The 23,949-nt window shown below is 44.9% G+C and overlaps 1 protein-coding gene across 2 annotated transcripts in view; it reads right to left on the reverse strand.

Annotated features, from left to right (window-relative positions):
• LOC123828663 (collagen alpha-3(IV) chain-like) overlaps nucleotides 1-23,949 on the reverse strand; it is a 127,981-nt gene that overhangs the window by 40,618 nt on the left and 63,414 nt on the right. For both annotated transcript variants that reach the window (XM_045853732.1, XM_045853738.1), the window contains exons 8-24: nucleotides 23,312-23,338; nucleotides 22,042-22,119; nucleotides 19,569-19,631; nucleotides 19,397-19,432; nucleotides 17,304-17,345; nucleotides 16,977-17,054; nucleotides 15,287-15,349; nucleotides 14,814-14,873; nucleotides 13,546-13,590; nucleotides 13,225-13,278; nucleotides 12,271-12,312; nucleotides 10,371-10,455; nucleotides 9,173-9,208; nucleotides 7,382-7,546; nucleotides 4,797-4,889; nucleotides 4,235-4,330; nucleotides 693-763 (exon numbers count right to left, since the gene is read on the reverse strand). In XM_045853732.1, coding sequence (XP_045709688.1) covers nucleotides 693-763; nucleotides 4,235-4,330; nucleotides 4,797-4,889; nucleotides 7,382-7,546; nucleotides 9,173-9,208; nucleotides 10,371-10,455; nucleotides 12,271-12,312; nucleotides 13,225-13,278; nucleotides 13,546-13,590; nucleotides 14,814-14,873; nucleotides 15,287-15,349; nucleotides 16,977-17,054; nucleotides 17,304-17,345; nucleotides 19,397-19,432; nucleotides 19,569-19,631; nucleotides 22,042-22,119; nucleotides 23,312-23,338 — 1,134 coding nt within the window. The remainder of the gene's footprint in view (nucleotides 1-692; nucleotides 764-4,234; nucleotides 4,331-4,796; nucleotides 4,890-7,381; nucleotides 7,547-9,172; nucleotides 9,209-10,370; nucleotides 10,456-12,270; nucleotides 12,313-13,224; nucleotides 13,279-13,545; nucleotides 13,591-14,813; nucleotides 14,874-15,286; nucleotides 15,350-16,976; nucleotides 17,055-17,303; nucleotides 17,346-19,396; nucleotides 19,433-19,568; nucleotides 19,632-22,041; nucleotides 22,120-23,311; nucleotides 23,339-23,949) is intronic.

Here is a 23,949-nt window from a genome sequence, read left to right on the forward strand (position 1 = left end):
GCATTGCTTTGTGGTAGAGTCATTTTGGCCAATTTCAAAAAAAAAATCTCAACAAGAACTTTTTAATTTGAATGGAACATATGTAGATTTTTAGACAACTCAATGAAACACACACAATAATATAATACAATATGATACACATACAAATGATACAGTAATCATCATCAGATTATGTTAGAATATTGGTAAATTTTAACATGTATCTCTGGATAATTTGATTTAAATTTATTTACCTGCATATAACTTTCTGATTCACTATGATAATCAAAATTTAAATTTTTAACAACTCCCTTGAGGCATAATTTACATACCCTGAAATGTGTCCTTTGTAAGAACACAATTCAATGACTTATGAAATAAATGTGTACATTTATGCTACAATCACCCAATTCAGTGTTAAAACATTTTTAGCACCCCACCCCCAAATTCCCGCAAACCCATTTGCAGCGAATCCCTGTTCCCAGCCCCTGCCCCAGGCCACCACGCATCTGCTTCCTGTCACCGACACCCCTTGAAACTCACTCATTCATTCACATGTCTTACATTCAGTCATTTAATCAACCAGTGTCTGGTAGGTGCCCCTGCTTTGCCAGGCGCCAAACTGATAACCCAAGTGTGGTACAACCGTATTTCCAGACCAAGTGCTCCGCGCTCCCACCTGAAATTAAAGCTTCAAGACCACGGAATCTTACTGGAAATCCTGGGGGACCCGCACTTCCTGGGGATCCCGGGCTGCCTTTCATGCCAGCTGCCCCGCGTTGTCCTGAAAAGCAACGAATCAGTAACTGCGCCTCGGACACCAGCTCGGAGCAGCAAGGGTGACACAGTGTGTGAGAAAAACAGGGTGTTTCCTCTGGGCAAAGAAAGGCGACTTCTAGCTCAAAACATGCGGCACAAGAAGAGAACGGGAGAAAAATCACTCAATGGAGAGGAAACGTAAACGGCACAAGAACTCAAAAAGGGGAGCTTCCTGAGGTTTGTGTCTTTATGATTTTATAGAGACACATTTTCTTTGGCGATAAAAGTAACATGAGCTCATTGGAAAAAAGTTCAGAGAAGAAGAGAATGAAAATCACCCATATGTCTACCACCAGACGACAGTATTTGCTAACATTTTCATGTGTATTACTTACTCATACAATTTTATAGCCATAAATTCATGTAAATAAATATATATTGATAACTTAGAAATCAATAAATATAGATTTATAGCCTTGCTTTAAATGGGTACACAGTAGCCTGTTGTGTGAGTGAACAATCATTTATTCAGATAACTGCTGTTTTTAGGCATTTAGAATGGTTTTTTTAACTCTAGCTGTTGTAAACAATGCTATGATAAATATCTCGGAGCATTTATCAATACTTCTTCAAATTTATCCAATTATTTTCTTTACAATAAATGCCTAAATGTTTAACTGCAGGGCCAAAGGGCACAGACTTTTCTGAGGCTTTGGACACCTGCTGCCAAATTGCATTTGCTGCACAACCTTATGCTTACTATGGGGTGCTCACTACAGGGTACTCACCATGGGGTACTCACCATGGGGTACTCACTATGAGGGACTCACTATGGGATGCTCACTACAGGGTACTCACCATGGGGTACTCACCATGGGGTACTCACTATGGGGTACTCACTATGGGGTGCTCACCATGGGGTGCTCACCATGGGGTACTCACTATGGGTATTCACTGTGGGATACTCACTATGGGTACTTAAGCATCTCTATAAACATGATTTCTTTAGAGGATCTTTCAAGTGAATCTCAGGTCAGTTTATGAAAAAATGTTCAGATTTTATTTTGCAAGATATGAGCCAGGATATACGTGTTTTGACAGCAGTCTGCATGGCTTTACTGCATATATGTGTGCGTGTGTGTGTGTGTGTGTGTGTGTGTATTCTTCAAGCTACACACTATACCTGCCAGGTGCCAATGTGGGGAAACAGGGAAAGCACAGCAGCGCAACTAGCTGCTCAGCATCAGGGAGCTGCCCAACCTTGGGTCAGAGGTCACTCAAGGGGCATGCAGGAAAATGACGATCGCTTTCCTTTTATCTCTTCCCTCCCTTCTTCCCTCCCTTTTAGTTTTTGTTTTAATAGCACATTCCCCAGAGACCTGAGCACTGAAGAGCTGCTGCATGAAGAGCTGTGCCCCCTGCCCCCCTTCTTTCCTCGCAGACCTGTCTCGGGGAGTCCGAGGGCAGCGGTGACAAAGTCACTAAGGTGTTGATAAAGATGCGGGCATGAAACGAACGAGGGAGCAAAAGAGAACGAGAGGCGTGGAAACAAGGAACAGACTGACAGCAATCAGAGAAGGGGGAGGGGACAAGGAGGGAAAGAAGGGGAAGCAGCTAGCCAAGGAGCACGCAGGAATGACCCGTGAACACGGAGGACAGGGTGGGGATTAGCTCCACCCAGGGTGGGAGTGGGGAGTGGGGGGGGTGGGAAGGGCAGAGGAGAGCACACTCTCCAGGGAAGAATCAGGACAACTGTAGTCAGACAACCATACAATAAATAACACAAAGATGCAGGTAGGACTTGAGAGCGACTGAACGCATGTGCTCGGCTGGCCGTCCAGGGTGCCCACAGCTGGCTCCCTCCGTCAGCCTGTTTTCCTTGGGCTCAGCACTGGCCTCCCCCAAGACCCCTAGCTATTGACAATGTCCACTGGATGGTGGTGACATGCACACACCCTGTTATGTATGTTGGCATATATAACAAAGGTATGTTATGTTGGCATACATAATGCAAAGGTAGACCTTTGCATTAGGCAAAGGTTGGCATACATAATGCAAAGGTAGGCCTTTGCATTAACTCTCCTTCAGGGCTGCCCTGGCTCAGCAATGAAGGGATGCAGTGTAGAGGGAAAGGCACCCTCTGGAGAAGGCCAACAGGACTTGAGTCCAGGTTCCTAGCACTCACTAGCCATGTCATCGCATGCCTCAACATCCTCATCTGTCAAATGGGGCTAAGACAGCACTCACCTCTAGGGGTGATGAGAGGCGTAAGGTGTGGAGGCATATATGGCATGTTAACGCCTAGGACAGTGCCTTGCACACCGGCCAAGGGTTCCCTAACTTGAGCTCTTACTTCTTAATGGTAAATAATTTGATCACGGTGTCCAAAGACCAAGGTGCTGATGGCAGAACCAGGAGTGCGTGTGGTTCCATGTGAGAGGCCCTGGGTAGCCAGGGGAGGGGCACAAGGGGTAGAGAAGCCCAACTGACATAGATTTTTTTCTGTTCCAAGGTTTTGTCCACAGCCAGTTCTGTGAAGGCCAGCAGAGGCAGGGACAGGCTGGAGCACCAGCGCTGGGGGAGAGGGTCCTGGCTTGGCAGAGGGTGACAAGTGAAGTGACATATGCTTTATTCAGTCCCCCTTCAAAAACTGATGGCTAATATATTTTTTTAAAAATACAAGATTTTTAGATAAAAATTCGAATTTCTTTTTATGAAACTGGAAGGTTTATTAACAAATTAACAATAGGCTGGAGTTGAGTGTCTGAAGACCCCTTTTAGTGTGCCTTCCAGTTCACCACACTCCCCACTACTCTCTATCGTCCCCTGCACGGAAGCCAGTGGTGTTCAGTTAGTCCTCACCTAATGTCTTTGAAAAGTTCTGGGAACTGCGGTGAAATGACGTGGGTGATCTGATAAAAATTTTACCTAGACTAATTGATATAAGCAAGACTTAAGTTCCTATGGCATCTCATCAATGTTAAAATGAAATGATGTTGAATGAAATGACATTACTTGAGGACCTGTCATACCTTTTAATCATGCTTGTGTCCCTAAAAAGGTGAAATAGTACGTGCACCCTTAACTCTATCAAAAGTGGGGATATGAACAAGTGCACAGAGAAGGGTGGTGTCTTTCAAGAAAAAACCAGGAAAGAGCTTATTTGTTTGCGGAAGAAAAAAGTGGCGTGTGTTTAGTTCGGTTGCTTCAGCCCTCCAAGTGACCCGCTGGTCCCCTGGAAGATTCTGAGTTTACAATTCCGGGATAACACAATCGTTTGCTAGAGTTCAGCAACTGAAATGAAACAGGGGGAAATGCCATGTGTTATGTGACTTTGTCCTACTGTGTGTTGACAGAGTGTGTGTTTCTGGAGGCTCTCCCTCCGAGTTCACATAGACCGCATCAGGACACCCAGGGGTCCACTACCCTTTCCCATCACCCAGGGAATGGAGCGTCTGTCCTTGCACAAATACTTGTTTGCAAATGTAGTCTGTACCTGGGACTCCTTTCATGCCATCTAACCCCGGCGGTCCTGGGACGCCCGGAGGCCCTGGGACACAAGGACACTCTGTGCACAAGAGGCCCGGTTCCCCTGCAATAGAAGCATGCTCGTGTTACTCACACTCCCACACCACAGCCGCAGAAAGGATAGCATCCACATGCACAGTCCTTTCTTACACTGAACGCTTTTTTCATGTAGTGAAAACCAGGTAGGAAATGGCCCACACTGATAAAAAATCACTCATCTTTATCTGTCTGAGGTTCTAAGTACTCTTAGAAAATCCTGAGTTTAGGATCAAATGGCTAATATTTCTTCAGTGTTTCTCTCTTTGAGGGTGGGAGAAAACTCACATTCTAGGAATAGCCGATGATTTACTGCATGGGTGCTAGATAAATGAATGATTGACAGATAAATGAGCACTTAGCTGAGGCTTTGGGAAAAGCAGCGGTCTCTGACTGCTGTTTGGGGTCCTCGCTGTCTCGTGGGGAAAGTCAGTGGTCAGCATGACGATGAGAACGGCGTATTCTAACAGAACCAAACTGTTGACTGAACCCACCTTTCTGCCCATCAACACCTGGGATTCCTGGAGGCCCCACCGGGCCGGGGTGTCCAACGTCCCCAGGTAGGCCTTTGCGAAAAATGATGCCACCTACAAAAAGACAGCACCAAGACCTTGTTTTCTATTTCTTTAAGTATTTTCATGTCCAATTGCCAAGTGTTTTAGCAATATGGATTATTTTATATTCATTTCCTCCCACCCCCGTATCTGTTTTGGAAGCCGAGTCCTTTGAAGGCGTGCTGCCACAGACGAGGCTGAAGCGTGTCCACCGGCTTTTCCTTCGGCGTCACCTACGGGCAGTGTTTTCTGGCACTGATGTGCCGGCTCCTTGGGAACTCTCTGGGTGGTGTTTCTCATCACACAAGCCACCCAGGTTTTCTTACTACGTTAGTTCCGGTTATTCCAGGACTATCCCTTCGGCGTTTTTAGACAAAGGGTCAACTCTTATTCTTCTGAGCACATGGAATCTCCCTGATACATTGCAGATGCTCAATACGTACAGAGGGAAAGAAGTTCCGACTCGGGATGTGAGCGTGTTTCCTCCTCATGGCTGGTTCACACCGACGGAGTTTATTGGTTTCTTAAAGCAGCTCTCCACAAAGCGCTTCCCAGGCTTCCACACAAGACCCGTTACTATAATGTTACACCGGACGGCCAGCTACTTCTCCTACACCACTGTTCTGTAGCCCAATTTTTGGTCTTGCCAGTTCAAATGTAAGTTGAAGGCAATGCTGATAAAACGAAATATTTAAAAACGGTACCTACAGCTGCCCCCAATGTCACTGTGACAAAGTAACAGTGGACACATTCAGCCCCGAGGGCCCCTGGGGTGTACTACATTGTGTCTGCTTGACTGTGAAAAGGACGCCCACATTGTCATCCAGTCTTCTGTCTTTAGGATGACGGCACAGTTGTTTTTAGACAGTAAAATCCGATGTCAGCTTTATACTTCATGTAGACTTCTACGTGAATGTATGTATTTATACACTCATATGTACTTCCACAAGTTCGTACTCTTTTTGTACTTCAGTGAACAAATAATTTTGTCCTTACAATGTTCCAACCCCTGTGTGACACGATGGGACTTGAAACAGCAAACGAGACACAGTCCCTGACCTCAAGGAGCTTTGATTCCCACAGAGAAAACGGACACAGACAAGGCCATGTGGAACGTTCCACAATTGTGCTGCACAGGAGTGTGACAGGGTGTGGGCTTGGCGAGAACTCTCTGTAGGACTTGAATTTGAAGCTGCCACCGGACAGACAGACAGGCGTTGCTTAGACGAGAGAAGAAAGGAGACCAGGGTGGTCTCCAAGGGGAGAAGGGGCGGTACCCAGGGCCCAGAGGCTGACTTCAGCATCCATTGGGTACGAGAACTGTGCGTCTCAAGCTTGTCATCAGTAAGATGAGGATGCAACCCACATCTGGAGAAAGACTGGGAGGACTAGAAATTGTTAAGATCCCTGACACGTAGCAGGAGTTTTATTTCAGTTTTGTTTTGCTTTGTTTTCCATGTAGGTCTACACCATAACTTGGCAGTTTTGTTCTTGGACATTATATCTTTTTATTAATAGGATAATTTCTTAAATTGCTATGGGCCTAAAGAAGTGCTTTTATTTTTTTAAATATTGCTCACATAACCAGACACTTAACTGGATTATCTTAGTAGTAATGAGTCTCCCAGATTATTCTTTTCGATTTTCTAAGTCTGTAATCAAATCATACTGTCTATAAATTTTAAAAAGTCTCCTTTCTTTAAAAAAAAAGTCTCTGATACACAGAAGAGTTCTTAAAGCTATTTGGAGAGTTGAGAATAAATTACAAGGCCCACTAGGCACCTGCCAGGAAAGGTATTTAAAATACAAAGAGTGACCTATGTTTTCATAGGTTCCATGTAGCTATCAGCCAACATAGAATGCTAAGCGGCTCCTGGGAGAGATGGGGAGGAACGGACACCTGCATCAGAACCTCCGGGTACCACTTCTAGTCCTGTGGGCCGTAGCTCTGTGGCCTTCGACCCACTTCCCATGGCAGCATCTTGCCTCGTGCCCAGACTGTCCATCTTGGCCTGGGGCTTCCCTGCTGATGCCTAAGCATGAGAGGCCCTGGTAGCTGGGCAGACACAGCCTGGGGGTGTGTGGGGGTGGTGAGTCCAGTCCTGGTGGAGCACATCTTTGACCATGAGAAAGAGGAGCTTGCCTCTTTCTCCCCAGGGACAGATTATGCTGAGACAAAGTTATAGTTTCTTGGAAGACAATCCCCAGGGACTGAACAAGCAGTTGCCCTTGGCCTAGGCCAACTTGATAACTGTCACTCCTTCCTTGCCTTCTGACTCTCGGCCCTACCTCCCACTCTGCCGTCTGTGGGGACTCAGGGTGGTGCTTTGCTGCCCTTGCAAAGTCGTTGTTCCACCACGGCCGTTGTGCAGAAGGCTGATAAACTGGAACACCAGTGGAAAGGGGACTCCTAAGGTCTGCACATGGTGGTGGCCCATCTCCAAGTCAGGGCCACTGCCTGCAGTCTGCACACATCTGTTGCTGGGCAACGTACACATAACAAGGCCCATTAGAGGCATCTTTACCTGGTGGTCCTGGGGGTCCCGGTGGCCCGGGAGGGCCTGGTGAACCAGGACAACCTGGGGACCCGGGAAGCCCCACTGCATCCTTCCCTGGGGGTCCTTGCTCCCCTTTTCTTCCCTTCATGCCCGGTGGTCCCGGGGGTCCTCTGAGGCCAGGCTTTGATAACCCTTGGAGAAAAAGAATCATTTCATTATAGTTTAATTACAATAAATAAACTAATATGAATTATAGTTTTGTTATAGTTTAGTATAGTTTTTTCCTGGTTAATATACAATTACTTTTCAATTGCAAACATTCTGATTGATAAAAGTTGCGACATGGAAAGGTATAACACAAAAAGTGACTATCTCCCTTTCTTCATCCGTGACCTTGTCCAGTGAGCACCGAGCAGCAGCGCTCAGAACCCTCTGCTTCCACAAGATCATTTACGTCATCGATGACAAGAAACTGAAACAGAGTTTGGGGTGCACGGTAGACTTTTCATTTAAAAGCACTTCATGGGAAATTCCTCAAGGTATGCTAGTTTGTAGATTTTTCAGTTACAGGTTCTAAGATGCCTACTTCGCTGTAACCCAAAGAGGAAGGAGAGGAAGTTCTAATGGGACTCCATTCCTGCCATTGTCTGAGACAGGAAGGGGCATGGGGGAGGGGAGGAGGCCCCTCCTGGGAAGGAAGCCCACTTCCTGGGTCTCTAAGATGACGAGGATGTGAGGAGAGGGCAGCCCTGAATCTCCGCCTCAGAAACAGTTTAATTGTTAAGAAGGGAGACCTCCCCACCAAGGGGCTGAGAAACCAGCAAGGGGCACATCTGAGTATTTCTGATGGTTGAGCAGAAGGATTTTGGCATAAAGGCAAATGCTTCTGATTGACACTGTTTTGGAGCTTTGAGATTTCCCCTCACTGGCTTCTTGAAGGAGCCTCTTCATTGCTTAGGGGCCTGGCAGGTAGAAAGAAGACTTCTGCAACCTTTGGACTGACCTCTAAAATATCCTTTTGCCCCACTGAAACTTCAAGAGATAACTCACTGTTAACAGTGTGATGCATAGTTTTTCATGTGTATGCAAGCACACATGATATTTATCCATTCACCTATTTTTTACAATGGAATTGTAATGTACGTATAGTTCTGCAGTCTGCTTAATTGTAATTCATTTTCTACATTATGAAATAGCTTAAATATATAACGTGGTAGAGGGAAAAACATAATGAATGGCAGGCTTATCAAATATTTGCTACTTTTTCTGCATTTCATTTCCTTTACAAAATGAGACATTTCAGTTATAACTAAGGCCTCTGAGGACCGATCCTTGATGCTGTTTTTCTTCCTTTCTCAACAGGCAACCGGGCTAATGACTCACGCTTTATGGAATTGTCTATGTATCCATCAACAATATATTATAAATTTTAAATTGTCACATAAAAAGTATAATCTATGAACTCTTACACAACTTGCCAACTGTCATTTTTACCCGACCTAACTACTACCAAACTATTGTTTTCTATCTCCATGCCTCCTCTGAGTCTCAAGGCTTCGGCTCAAATGCCCAGGTTGCTGTCTTACACTTACCGTGAAAGCCACCGAGAAGTAACATAGAGCATTTCTACAACATTCTGTGTTAACTTCCACTCCCTTTTCCACGGCGGGCCACAAAGTTCACAAGTAAGAATTTGCAAACACTTTAATACCAGTTGATGAAAGATTTGTCTTATGTAACTAATGCAAACTTATGAGAGAACAATGTATTTTAGTTTTTAATAGCATTTCTATTGAATTCCCAGAAACATGCACATACCAGGCCTTCCAGGGTCTCCGGGAGGGCCACTGGGACCTGCGGATACATAACAATAATTAATTGCTTACGAAACTATAAATACTACCCTCTTCTCATTTTTGAAATCTTGCGACCATAGTATAAGAATAATAAATATTTTACATACTTTTCCTCCATTCTTATACAGGTAAAAATAAGACAACCTTATCCATTTAGACAAACCGCCGAGAAGAAACTGATCTCAGATGTCTAATACTCAAAAGTGAATCATGCTGCCTTAGCGTTTTCAAACAGTCCAGTTCAGTGGAAATTCGGGACAAGCCTGCCCTGCGTTTGTGCGTTGCCGGGATGGCGCAGACACACCAGAACCAAACAGCTGGAACTGTCAAGGATCTGCGGTCTGGCCTGGTGTCCCATCTCGGACTGCTTCTAGCTTTAACACTGCCTTAAAAAAATCTGCCTCTATGTCCATAGGTATCTGTCCATTTACTTAAACATACTGGGTATTTTTCCTCTAACAAAAATCTCCTTTGCAATCTTGTTGCAACTAATGATTAGCCTAGATGAGCGGTTCTCAATCCTGCTGCGGCACATTAGAATAATCTGAGGGGCTTTCCCAACCTGCTAGGGCCCAGAGCCCAGCTAAATCGGGATCGCAAGGATGGGACCCTGACGTGGCCATTACTGGAGAAGTTCCGGGGATTCCAGTTGCAGCCGGAGAGTGGATGACCTAGACCCATCTAACCCATCAATGGGTGTAGAATGTAAGTAAGTGTGTCTCCAATTCATGTGCCAGGAATCCAGAAACCAGGACTGCATCCCCCGCGTCACTCTTTGTGTGGGTCTGTGCCAACGCCAGCTATTCAGGTCTCCACTTTCACATCCGTGATCCCACGGAGATGACAGATTTCTTATGCTCCTTCAGCCTGCCCTCTGACCTTAGTCTCTGACTGCCAGACTTGAACTTCATGGATTCCCCCACAAATTTTCATGCAAAATTTCACATAAAATTTTCAAGTGAAATTTCATAGGAAAACATGGGATTCCATAGGAAGTTTTGTATGAAAAGTAGGAGACACCAACAAATTCCACCATCCATGAAAATCAGGATACTTCCTTTCTGCCCCTGCTAATTCTAGGTCTGCAAGCACAGGCTGTGTTATTTTGAAAGAGGGGTGGAAATGATGACCAGGTGCTTTAGGAGGAAATGCATTCTCACCCGGTGGGCCAGGAGCTCCTTTGGGCCCTGGAGGGCCTGGCATCCCCTCGTCTCCCTTTATCTGGTACGCATCGTAATATTCTGTCTTAAAGGGAAAAGAAATGAAGAAAGAGAAAGAATAGCTATTTATGGACATTCACCAAATGTAATTACCTCAATGTCTTCATTGTGCCCTCAACTCATAGGCTTATGTGTTAGCAGAAATGGGGTAGTCGTGTGTGCAGGATGGGCAAATTTAAAGGTAAGAGTTGACATTTCTGGTCTGGCATCATCTATATCATGGGCTTTCAGTTAGAAATACATTTTATGATGTGACTGAGCTCGCACACTTACACTCATAAATGCACAAGCATGCACACAGACACACCTATGTCCATGTGACTATGTACACAGAAATCAGTGTTTCACAAAATAGTGACTTATTTATGACACAGGATCAACTCTGATATTTTTATTCTGTTCTGTTTCACTTTTTGAAAATGCTTGTCCTGAGGCACTGAGTTTATTTTAGAGTATGTTGGGACCTGCACATCAAAAAATCCTCTGTTGATTGTTTCTTTAAGTTTCAGGACATCATCGACTTACAATAATCAAAGACTACTGTTTCGGACACATTCCGTGGACCTACTTCTGGTCTCCTTAGCCACCTACTTCCTGAGCAGGACCCCTCTGATGTTAGTGACGCTGCAGCTACGTAGCCTTGAGCGTAAGAAACATACGGTGAGCCCAGAATGCTCAGAATTCCTCTAAAGTGCAACTAGAGAAGTAGTTTTCACTTACAATTCAGTACAGTTGTCTTGGAGAAAAGAAGATGAAAATATAAAGTTTTTTTTTAAAAAAACCTCTGTTTTGTATTTTCATGGTTTGCATTAAGCCGACTTGCTTAAAGATGAGGTAACAAAGAGCTTTGTAGCTAATAAGTATAAAATCACAAAAAAGAATTCATAATAATAACAATAGCAGAAATGGAATAATCTCCATCACAAAACCCATAGTGACCTGCCAACTATGGGCTCGTTCACCAAAGCGCCCACTCCATCTTCTTGGCAATGCCGTGAAGGTGTGCTGGGACTACTCTCATGTGCATCATCGGCTTATCGTGTAAAGATGCAGGTTTCCAGGACCCTCCTCCAGTCACTGAGTTAAATGGCCTGGCCCGAGGGGTCTGAGAACTGCATTTCTAATAGGACACTCCCAGCCCCGCAGACTGCTCTGTCAAACCTACGCCATCAAAAACTGGCAGCCCTGCTCAGCACACTGCATGTGAGAACCGCCGTGTTCGGAAGTAGGAGAGAAACAGATACCAGATCTCAGAGTCTGGGTCCCTTTATTCCCCCCTCAAGCTGCAGAGTCACCGAATATAGAATGTGGCCACCCTGCAGTCAGGAGCTGACAGCCATCAAATTCATGTCCTCGCTGGTGAGGGGAGACTGCCTGCTGAGACAGAGCTTGGCTGTGGTCAGCGGTGTTTGCTGGCCCTGCATTAAACCCGTGGTCGAGCTTCTGCTGCCAGAAGGTGTGAGAGTTGCCATAATCAGCTGGAGAGGGTGGTGCTGGCTTCCTCTCCCCTGGGTGACCAGCAGTCCTTGTACTCTACTCAGGACACACGGTTGCCTTGGCCCAGGTCCAATGAGACAAAGGTTTGCTTCCTCTCCACAGTCCAGCGTGGGCATCACTAGTGCATTCCCAAGACCAAACAGGACCAAGAAGAAAAATATTTGCCCATTTTCAAAAGGTCAAATAATGACAACTGCTTTTTTTTTTTTGCCCTGGTTTAATAAAAAGGTAAGTATTATAATCTCTATCATAACGGTTAATGAGAGACCCTGATTCAAAATTCCCTTGACATTTGGAAGGCCTTGATCAAACATGACATGACATTGTCTTTAATTACACTTACTAGACCACGCAGTCCTGGAGGGCCAACGTCCCCTTTCCGCCCCTATGGTGGAAGACAGTTACAAATGATGAGTCTGTTCATCGAAAGCATTTATGTACTTGGTATACTTAAAAAGCAAAATGCACAGTTAAACAATAAATCAATGTTACTGTGATGCAATGCACAGACCCCAGGTTATAGTGTGAGGGACATTGACTTTATTTTCTTGGAGGACTGTATCTTGCTCGAGAGTCCTATCAGCAAGGTCCTGCCGAAGAAAGTGGTTGTTCTGGTGGCTCTCCAGGTGACTCCCACGCCACTACCTTCAGAGGACGTTCACGTGCATTCCACACGTCCAAATTGTCACCCAGATCAGGGGAACAGAATCAGCGGGCTCTGGGTTGCAAGCGGTCCCCAGCGTCCCAGCTGTAAATAGCCCCCTTTCTGACCCACTCAAGCGGGCATGTCAGATTCTACTGGAAGTGCTATTACTATAGGACAAACCTTGAATTTGCACATGTACCTACATATGAAAATCATTTGAATATGTGTGTGACATGTTGTTGGAAGAAACAACACGGAATACACCCCACAACTAACTGCTGGTGACCTTTCAGTGTGTCCTGACCCAGCTGGAGACTCAGGGGGCCGCTCAGCCTATGCTTGACCTCCAGTGACCCCAAACTTCCTACAATCACAGGTCTTTTCCAACTCCTTTATGTGAGGAGCTGAAACCTCACAGGTCCTAAGCCAGCCAGTGTCTACTACATAGAAAAAGTTTCCTATCTTTCCCATAAGGCAGCCCTCCAAGTGTTTAAGTTGTTACATCTCTCATGTCTTCTTACATGTGCTCAGGTATTTTAATGAACCCTCACTGCAGCTTCTTGTACCTAGTTCCAGGGTGTGGAGGGCAGAGAGTGTGCAAAACCCGACCTGTTGAAAAAGGCTGCAGATGGGACAGGAGGAAGGGATTACCTTGACGCCGTCTTCACCCGAGAACCCAGGCACGCCCCTGCTGCCTTTGGCTCCCTAGAGAACAGAGCCACGAGAATCGGTCAGAAGACCCACGAACCAATTCCTTCCGTTAGAAGCAGAACAGTTGGAACTCTCTTTTGAAAAAATAATGTGTTCAGTTGACCTCTTTTCACAGTGTAAAACTATGACTCTCAAATGCAATTAAAAAAAAACCCCACAGGCTTTTGTTTTGTTTATAACTACTCAGAGACCCTCAGACGTCCTTCTTCACCTAACAGGACCGACATGCTCACTGTATCCACAGGCAGACCACGCCTTTACCTCCGTGCCAGGGAACCCAGGGGCGCCGTCTTTTCCGGGCTTCCCCTAAAATGGAAACGAAACAAAGGCATGGAATCCAAGACATAAATAACTTTAGCAAACATGGAAAACTTAGATGATATAATCATTTCCTCTCACTCTCAAGCACGAGCGCCTGGCTGAAGCCTCCCACACTGTTTTCAGAAGGAAACTATTATGGATCACACAGAACGTGCAAATGTCCCCTCTTGCAGATCGCGCGGAAGCCAGTTGGAATGGGGGATCAGGGAGGGTCAAAGGAAGAAGGAAAGAAAATGAAGCTAAGCTTAAATTAGAGTTGATACTGTCCATCCAGGTTTGAAAGGAAAATCAGGGAAGTGCTGAGTCAAGAAGTGGACAAGAAAACTCAGAAAGCAGATAGTTTCACAGTCAATGTGTTCATATAAAATGCTGGCAATTACATGAACTCCAGATGAGTGTATGTTTTTAAACATATGTATAAAAAATATGTTGCAGGGTCCAAACATACAGGGCTTTTCGATGAACTAATATGGTTATTGACCCTCTGATAAAATGAAAAATCATATTGGTTGAATATTTTTTCTTAGAAAAAACATATTTTTCCCAGTACATAATTTTCAGAGTTTAAAAATAATACATGTTTAAATCTTTCCAGAAGAGAGCTGGGTGGGAGAGGGGGCCCCGGCTGCTCTGCCTTCCCTGCACCCACTTCTCGTCACAGTGGGCCCCGTTTCCTCTGGGGAGGCGTCTTCCCCCACCTGTGTGGTTCTGATGGGGCGGTCAGCCGCAGAAGCCCCACGTCCCACTGGCCTGGCCAATTACGGCACCTTTTCCTCCTGGACACAGCCGCTCTCCCGGAGTTAGGCACATGACCCATCCTGGGCCAATCACAGCGATTCTGCGGGACTTTAGGTACGAGGCAGGGAGACGCACTCTCTCTCCTATCACGCTATTCAAGTTGCCAGCTGCTACATTGCGCTCTATCTCCCCACACCCCCCTTACGTGAAAAGTCATTTGGCAAAAGAGGCAGCGAGGGGAACACGGAGAGGAGCAGAAGAGAAACGGGGAGAGTGCTGCTCACATAGCTCCAGGGTCTGACGTCCTCGGAGCCTGGTGTAGCCTCCAACTTCTCATATATTTGAACAAGTAAATTTCACTTCCCAAACCTTTAAACGTTTAAAAAAATCGAAGCTAGCTGGAGTTGGCCATCTTTTATGCTTGCGTCTAAAGAGCCCTAAACGCTGACTAATATAACTTCCCCGTTTACCGGTGGGCCAGGTTCTCCAGGGGCACCTTTTTCTGATCCGATGGAGTCTCCAGGTGGTCCCTGTATTAATGAGACTTATGTCAAACTTCACAAACGATTGAACTTTGACTGACATTGATTTTTTTTATTCACTTTCCCCCTCTGATTATTCTGCTGTATTTAAAAATGTTACAATGATGAGTCATCGAAGAGGGAAATCTTACTTATGAGTGTCAATTAATTAAAAACCAGGTGCTAAAAAACGAGGTGCTGGAAGTAAATTCTGAGGTGGAAGACCTTGGGTGCGTGTGAAACAGTGCAAGGGCTTCAGCTAGAAGTGGCCGAAAAATAGTTGCAGAGTTTCCATGACCTCGGTGGTCAATTACTATTGGTCTGTAGCTAATGTGAAGATGTAGAGGTAGACCACACATCAAAATGCTCACGAAGGTTTCACTTTGTGATTCAAAGGAACACCACGACTCTAAGTGACGCACCGAGGGCCCAGGAGGTCCGGCTGTGCCCTGGTCTCCCCGGTCTCCCTTCTCCCCCTTGAGGTCCTGCCACAAAAAACAAGTGAAGGTCGTTACAAACAGATCAAACACGATTTTGCTGAGTAAACCTGGAAACGTCCTCTAGCTGTTCGATACACTGAATGTACAAAATACCTATGTTCCTCCTGTTAGCAGGACACATTACCATTTTTCGCATTTGGAATTTTATACCTGTGAGCCCATTAAAACAATATACTTTTTAAGAAGAACGTATCGTTTTGATCCAACGGTACTAAACTAATTTAATTCCTGAATCAGCTTTCTACAGCACAATTCCATCATTTCTAAAGTATTTTACACTCATGGTTAGCATATTGAAGATATTTTCATTGCAATCAATTATTCTCTAAATAAAAGTCACAATGAGGATTTGATTCATGAATCAAGTTTGATTTTGCTTTTAACATATTTTATTGATTATATTTTTTCCAGTGTGTGGCTTCTGTTGAAGGCATTTTTTTCAAACTCATTCCCCTCCGCCCCTGGGTGATATCTTCCAGATTAAGATTTTGTCAAGATAAGACATTTTTCCTATCAATTTTTAGTCAATAAAGTTTTACACTTTCAAAATTTTATTTTTGTTAATTATCTCTGGAAAATTCAGTTTTTTCCCTTCGGGTCAATTTTTTCCCCATTCTTCAATGCGAATTATTATTTTTATGACATCGAATTTTACTATGTTTTGTTTTACCTTTTTGTTTTGAAAATTTTCATTAAAAATTATAATGGAGACTGATGGCTAAGGGTTCCTTTTCGGTGTGATGCCAGTATTCTAACTGAATGTGGTAACAGTTGCAAAACTGTATGAATATACAAAAAGCCATTGAATTGTACACTAAATCATTTTATGGCATGTGAATTATACCCAATAAAGCTGTTAACATTCATTATTACTAAAACCCATGAACTGAATACGTTAAGAGGGTGAATTTTGTGGCATGTGAATTATATCTCAATCCAGCTATTATTAAAACACAATCAATTACAAGTTTATAAGATAAAAATGGTTTATGCTTATTTCTTTGTTCATCCACTAGAAAATTGTTAGCGACCTCCTTGCTTTGCCACCCCTCCCAGACATCCCAGGGCCAACCAAGTGTCTAGGGTCGGGGTATTACTCCGTGGTTCACTTCTTCTGAGCATTTGGCTCTGCTCCGTACCCTGAAAGCCCATGCTAGTGTCCAGATAAAAGGTCCTAGTGTCCTTGGAGAGGAATGGGGGACAAATTGTCCTTTGGGTTACGATGGAACGATGACAGTGTTCCATGTTATTATGACACCCATCCATCCGTATCTTTAGGTGCTCTCCACCCAACCGGCTCCAAGCTGCACACCCACTTTGTAATAATTTACTCAAAATGCTCACGGAATACCCTCTCTGTGTTAGCCACAACGAGAGGGGCTGAGGGTAAAGGGTGAGCAAAACTGGCCCCGGGCTCCGCCTTCAAGAATCCTGGAAGTTGCCTGCTTCTGATTTCACATCTTCTGGTTCATGAGTAAAAAAATGGGAAGGAATCAGACTGAGAGGCTTAGTGAGGCTGAGGGGGCTGGGCTTGGATGACGGAACTTAACAAACAAGGTCAGGGAGACGCAATGGCACCCCCCCCCCACCCTTATAAAAATGCAGCAGTTACCGTCCTGTTGTCTGGGCCGATCAGTGTGACTGTCACGGTGCCTGGCAGTCCAGGGGGTCCTCTCAATCCTTTCGCACCCTACAGACAAATACCGCTCAAGAGTTAAAAAACGGAACCACATCCCCTCGGGTGCATTTGAGCTATCTCCTTTCCGCCTCTAGTGCTCGCGTAAGAAAACAGAGCAAAGGCACGCCTGAGCCACAGCCAACCCCTTCGTTGTTGGGAGGCCTACTGAGCAAGGGGCGGGGCTCCCGGCTCGGGCTGCAAGTACCCTGCCCCGCTACCCCCCCACGCCGCAAAAGCTGCCACCACCGGGGTTTGCGTTACCCGCTCTCCTTTCTGTCCGATCACATTATCACCCATGTGACCCTGCAAGAAATGCAAAACCAAATTATTTTTTAGAAAAGACTATGAATAAGTTGTCTGAACTCTTTGAAGTTCTAATATTTGTAACTGAACGTTTCTATTTTCATCCCTCCCCCCAAGGTCACGACTGCCATTTTATTTCATCCTAGAATAACGTATTATTTTAAAATAAGGATGGTTGATATACAATATTCTATGTTTCAGGTGTACGAGATAGTGATTGTCCGTTTACACACCTTACAAAGTGATCACCATGGTGAGTCTAGTCCCGATGTGTCACGGTACAAAGTTACAACATTCTTCATCAATCCCTGCGCTGTGTGTTGTATCTCCCTGTGTTACTTATTTGATGATGAGACGTTTGCACCTCATACACCCCTTTACTGTCTTTTCTGTCGCCCCACCCCTCTGGCAAGCAGGGGTCTGTTCTCTGTATCCACCAGTCTGTTCTGTTCTGTTTTGTTTGTTCATTTGTTTGGTTTTCTAGAATCTATATGTAGGTGAAATCATGCCATCTTTGTCTTTCTCTGACTGACGTATTTCACACAGCATCACACCCTCAAGGTCCAACCAAGTTGTTACAAATGAAAAGATTTCATGATTTTTATTGAAAAATAATGTTCCATTTTATCTCCCCTTCTTTATCCACTTATCTACGGATGGACACCTATGCTGCTTCCCTATCCCGGTGATTACAAATAATGCCGCAATGAACATGGGGTGCACATATTTTTTGATTTAGCATCTTTGTATTCTTAGTATAAATGCCCAGAAATGGAATTACTGAATCACATGGTAGTTTATTTTAAATTTTTTGAGGAACCTCCATACTGTTTTCCTTAGTGGTCTCACCAGTTTACAATCCCACCGACAGTACACAAGGGTTGCCATGTGCCCACATCCTCACCGATGTTTGTGATTTGTTGACTTTTTGATAAACCACTCACGGTGGGCTTTATTTGCATTTCCCTGGTGACTAGTGACAGGGCACACCTTTTCACGTGTCTGCTGTTCAGCACTAACTTCCTGCAGGGGTTCTGCCTGGCTCAACATTTTCGCACTTAAACTATTGCTATGGGGACCAGAATACGCCACCCCGAGATATACCTACCCCTTTAGTGTATGGACTTTTAAGTTGGAGGCAATTTAGGAACAGAAAATACAGGAAGAGTCCTCTATCCGCCCCTCTCTGCCCAAAGATGGTACAAATGTCCCTATGTGGGGGTGTCCCCTCTCTCCTCTGCAGCACCAGTAAGAGGAGACAACTCTGATCAGTGGAGACACCCTGACTTAAATCTTCATATACAAACCCCATTGGAACGACCCTTTTCTTCTATTAGTTCCCCCATACTTTTACTTTCCCACAACTGTCCACCCATACAAGCTCGAACCATTTTCCTTTATATTGTCATTTCTCTACACATTTATCTCCCCTTGTTAAAATAATACACAAACTCTCCTTGATTTTCATTTCTGTGCATGTGAAATAAACCTTTTTCTCCCATGAATTTCTCTTTGTCAGGTGAATTAGCAGGGTCCCAGTCACCGAAACTAACAGAGTAGAGGAAAAACTTGTTTCCTCCCTGCCACCAATAATTGGCCTTGTCAACAGAAACTCCTGCACTGCCCTGCTTAAGGAGTGCATGAATAGTCAGTCAGTCCTCTTTTACTTACTAGCACGAGATCGGATGGGTTTCAGGATGCGCCCCACTATAAAAATGTAAGTATAAAATGGTGCATGATCCGTAGAGTCATCAGGACTGAGAAACCTATGGACTAGCAATCCAAGCCCTTTTCCTGGTAAGGAACTCCTTATGATTGAATTAAGACTCTTTGTACTAGGGATCACGCACTGACGTGCAGGGAGAGGAGAGGGAAGAGGGAGGAGCTGGCGGCCACGCCCCCGTCCCCGCTGGGCATCCTGGGAAGCCCAGTGAGCCCCCATCACACGCTGGTAGGGAGCAGTACTGCACACTTACGTGCAGTCGGGCCAGGTTTGGCTTCTGCGGTGATTAGGATGTTCTGGCTGATAGGACAGAGGAACTATAATTTACCTTAAGTCCCGGAGGCCCCATGGTTCCTGGCAAGCCCTAAAAACAAAAAGTCCACAAATTAAAATTACAGTAGGAAATGCACCAAGCCAGAAAATTTTACCGTTTACAAATTTTAGCTCTAGTTCCTTGATTAGTTGTATGGGGTCTACAGCGACGGTGACTTCGTACTCACGAAGAATCCAGGAGGGCCAGGCGGGCCGACAGGTCCGGGAAAGCCTGGGAGTCCCGGCCAACCCTTTAAATGAAGAGACGAAAGGGTGAATGTACTTGTCACCTACGAACAATGTCCATTCGTTAAGTGCATTAAAGTGCTTTAATAAAATCAGAGGAACCCGATGCCTTCCATTTATGGCCCCAGGTAATGACAAAGCGTGCCCCAAAGACGTTGCCAAGTGTAACAGGCTGCCAGGCCCATCCCGATGGTACCCGTTCCAGAAAATTGGCCAGGGCAGTTGCTTTACTATGGAAAAGCCTTCACACATTTTTGAAATTTTGCTTCTTTCTCTTTCTCTCCTTTTTGGCCAAGTAGGCTCCTACCTTGGGGGCCCTCCACCTGTTCTCCCTCTGCCTAGCATCTTCTTTCCCCAGACAGGAGTGGGACTTACTTCCTCTCCCTGTCCTTACTTGGATTCAAATGTCACTCTTCCCCTAGGCCTTCCCTGCATATCACATCTAAAGCTGCTACTCTCTAGCCCTGACCAGGAAGCTCAGCGGGCTAGAGCATCTTCCCAACACGCCAACGTTGTGGGTGTGATACCTGGTCCGGGCACACGGAGCAGCCAACCAACCAACCAACCAACCCATCAAGGCAGAAGTAAGTGCAGTAGCAAATCAACGTTTCCTTCTCTCTCTAAAAATTGATAATAAAAATTTTAAAACTATATTAAAAAAATAAAATAAAGTGCCTTGGCTGGGGTGGCTCAGTGGATTGGGTGCTGGCCTGTGAACCAAAAGGTTGCTGGTTTGATTCCCAATTGGGGCACATGCCTTGGTTGCAGACCAGGTCCCCAGTTGGGGGTGTGTAAGAGGAAACAAACAGTTTCTCTCGCACATCTCTTGCACACTGATGTGTCTCTCCCTCTCTTTCTCCCTCCCTTCTCTTTCTATAAACAAACAAACAAATTAACAAACAAATAAGCAAGTAAGCTGCAACTCTTCTAACCCAGACACTTCCTATACCCTGTTTCTGCATTATTTTCTCCTTGATATTTATTACTATCCCACACACCATACAGTTACTAATTTACACTTTCTCTCCCCCACCCTGACTAGAGTGTAAACTCCACAAAGGCAAGAATTTTTGAAAGCTATTTTTTGGCTGATTTGTGCCCTGTCGTACCCTAGAGCCTAGAAGGATCCACAGCGAGTAATGGGCATGTAATAAATATTCCTTGCACAAATGGATGTCTTTAGCGGTAGCACGGTATGGTATATAGCTGACACTTACTACACATCGAAGGGGTACATCCTCGCCCAGATTGTTACCCTCTTCTCTGACTGGGTCCCCTGCCTTAGCATCTGGCCCCTTAGCATTTCCTCAGTAAAACCCAAGAGCCTTGGTATTCTTCTCAGAAGCCGAGGAAGGCTCCTCATCGCAGCCTTCTGCAGTGCCGCAGCTCGTCATCAGCTGGCATGGCTTGCGGGGTTCCCTTAGTTCAGCAGCCTTCACTGGTACTCTCCAACTCACGCAGACAACTGCTAACCTCTACCCTAGAATTTCTGTCTATACTTCTGCATTAAGTTAACAGATTTCTGCTTAATTAGCCTGAAAGTTAGTTCCTGTGACTTATGTCTACCAGAAGATCTTTTGGAATCACCAAGTAAAGCACACAAGCCACCCCCCCCCCAACCCACTGTCCCCTCAATAGTTACATTTCTTGGAAGCCATTCTGGATCCCCCAGGCTACATGCCCAGAGATCAGAAAGCAAACTATTCAACAGAGAAAGATGCATTTAAGTAAAACCCTGTTATTTACTACCATGCAAATTTTACAGTAGAGCTGTTACTTAACATTACAGTTTTAAATCATGTTCAACGTACCATACAAACTTAGCCTTGATTCTAACAAATACAGAGGAAGTGGAACCTAACTGTTCCTTGAAGATTCCGCCCTGGCTTTAGGAAAGCTTGGGTCACTGAGACTTAAGGAGAGATGAAAAGGCAGACGTACAAATCCACTTTTTACATCAGCTTCAGGTACTTTCTTATCAGAAGGTGAATGTTTTACAATGAAATAAAGTGGATATGTAAATAGAAGACATATGAATGTTATATTTAAAATGTTCTTAGGAGAGTGAGAAAGAGTTACAGGGACAAAGAGGGAGGAGAAAAAGGAGACAAAGCAAAAGAGTTGCAGATGGAGAAGAGGAAGGAGGAGGAGGAGGAAAAAGAAAGAAAGAAAAGAAGGAAGGGAGGAAGGAAGGAAGGAAAAGAAAGAAAGAAAGAAAGGAAGGAAGGAAGGAAGAAAGGAAGGAAGGAAGAGAAAGAAAGAGGGAGAGAGAAGGAGGGAAAAAACATGGAAAGAGTGAGAAGGACACATATAGGGACAGAGACAGAGAGATGGAGAGACCGAGAGATGGAGAATGGGACAACGGGGAGAGGGAGGTATGGACAGTGGCAGGACGCTTCTCTGAAGTGCTTGTACCTGTAATCCTGGAGCTCCTGGCAACCCGGGGTGACCTTTTCCATCAGGTTCTATGTCTCCTCCTTCCGCAGGAGCACCCTCGAAAATGAAGTTCATCAAACATCATAAATGTCTTGTCTTCAACTCCCTTTACGTGCTTATTCAAGGTCACGCCACTCCAAGGATAAAGGTGCTTTCCAGTGTGAATGATAAAAGGGCTCTGTAATAAACCTGGCAAGCTCTGGGAGCCCCAGGGCAGGGCTGACAAGCTCAGTGACCGAAAGTAACCCCACAGGATGGTCTGGAAAGGATTCCAAACTGGGCAAGTCATGGCCAGTAGCCACCTCCCAGGCCTGTAGGTTCCTTAACAAAGGCTCCTATGTGAGCCCTGTTCCCTGCTCTCATGTGTCGAAGATAATATACCTGTGAAATGTCAGAGTCATTTTCTTTTCTAGGCCACTCAGGACGCCAGAGCATAAGACCCCAGAACCCCTCATTGTTACCCTGCCCCCTGCCCACATCGCTATGTGCTGGAAACATTAACCACCCTGTACCCACCAGTGGGAGAGAAGTACATGCCTGTCCATTTTGCTTTCTGTCCAGTCCTGGAGATTTTCCCACTTTGCGTTCTCCCACCGCTTTAATCTACTACCAGTGGGGTTCATGTACCTTCCTTATGTTATCTCCTTGGGGTCTAAATTCATAAAAGGAACTGCAAATTTGCTTCTGCAGCCTTTTCTCAATCTTTTGAGAGCTTGCTTTGGGGCATGTCCTCAAAATATTTGCCTCAAATAAACTCTCACACAACTTTCCTCTAGTTTTGAATGTTCTTTTGTTGACATCAGAGTATATATATACTTAGAGAAATGGTTTATTGTTATGTAGTTACTCCGTTTGGAAGGATCCAAAGCATTTTCATATTTTCTAAAGTTAGCAGTTGACTGTGGAAGGAAGGAAGGAAGACACAAGGAGGATGGAGCCTTTCCCAAGATACCAGGGTCAGTGGCGATTCCTGCCCTGGACTGTGGGGCCCAGGCCATGGGACCACGCTTCTTCTCCTAGACTCTATTTTCTCAGAGGATGAAAAAAACTTGTATTTTTTAAAGACATATTTATGACAAGAGACATAAGATACTGTTCAACAGAAATAAATATCATGTCCCAATTATAATGGTTTCTGGATTAATGATGAAATCTCATGTGGAATTATGTGTATCTTATTATGTAAAAGAAACCTCTCTCATACGTACAATGACAGATTTTCGAGAATAGTATGCCACAAATGACTTACCTTTTCTCCCTTTAAACCAGCGGCACCCTGGGAAAAAGCAGTGGCGTATTAACAACCAGACACAGACCAAGTAAACAATATCCTCCTCCTGTCTGCTGCTCTGCCCTCCGCCTCACCATGTACTTGCAGTCAAGTCACTGTTCCCCTCTCTCCCCTCACTGCCCAGTCTCCTCTTCATGTCACCTGCAGACTTCCTGTCCTGTCCTGTCCACCTCCCACTCATGCGTCAGTCCCACATCTGCCTCCAGCCTGGCGCCATCACGGGCCTCTCCCTTGCTAAGGTCTGCCATGACTTTGACATTGCTAAAATGGATGACAAAAAGGCCCGTTTTCATCTTCCTGGACTTCTCAGCAGCCTCAGGCAGCTGTCTGCTGCTCCTCTCCAAGAAAGAGCGGCAAGAAAAACACTTTTAAAAATGTTCAGCCTGGAAACAGAAAATCATCTGCCATGCCCATAGCCCCATCCTGCAGCTATAACTGGGACTGGCTACACACTATTTGCAACACACACACAAAAAGGTTTGACAAACTTCTGTAAATCGTACATGTCTATTAATTTTTTAAAAAGATGAGTAAGACTGTTTTGGACTTTTGAAGGGTAGACTTTAAAGGTGTAATTTGAAACCCATCTGTCCTGG

Source organism: Phyllostomus hastatus, unplaced genomic scaffold (genome assembly GCF_019186645.2).
Source record: "Phyllostomus hastatus isolate PE091 unplaced genomic scaffold, TTU_PhHast_1.1 phas_contig_137, whole genome shotgun sequence".
NCBI lineage: Eukaryota > Metazoa > Chordata > Mammalia > Chiroptera > Phyllostomidae > Phyllostomus > Phyllostomus hastatus.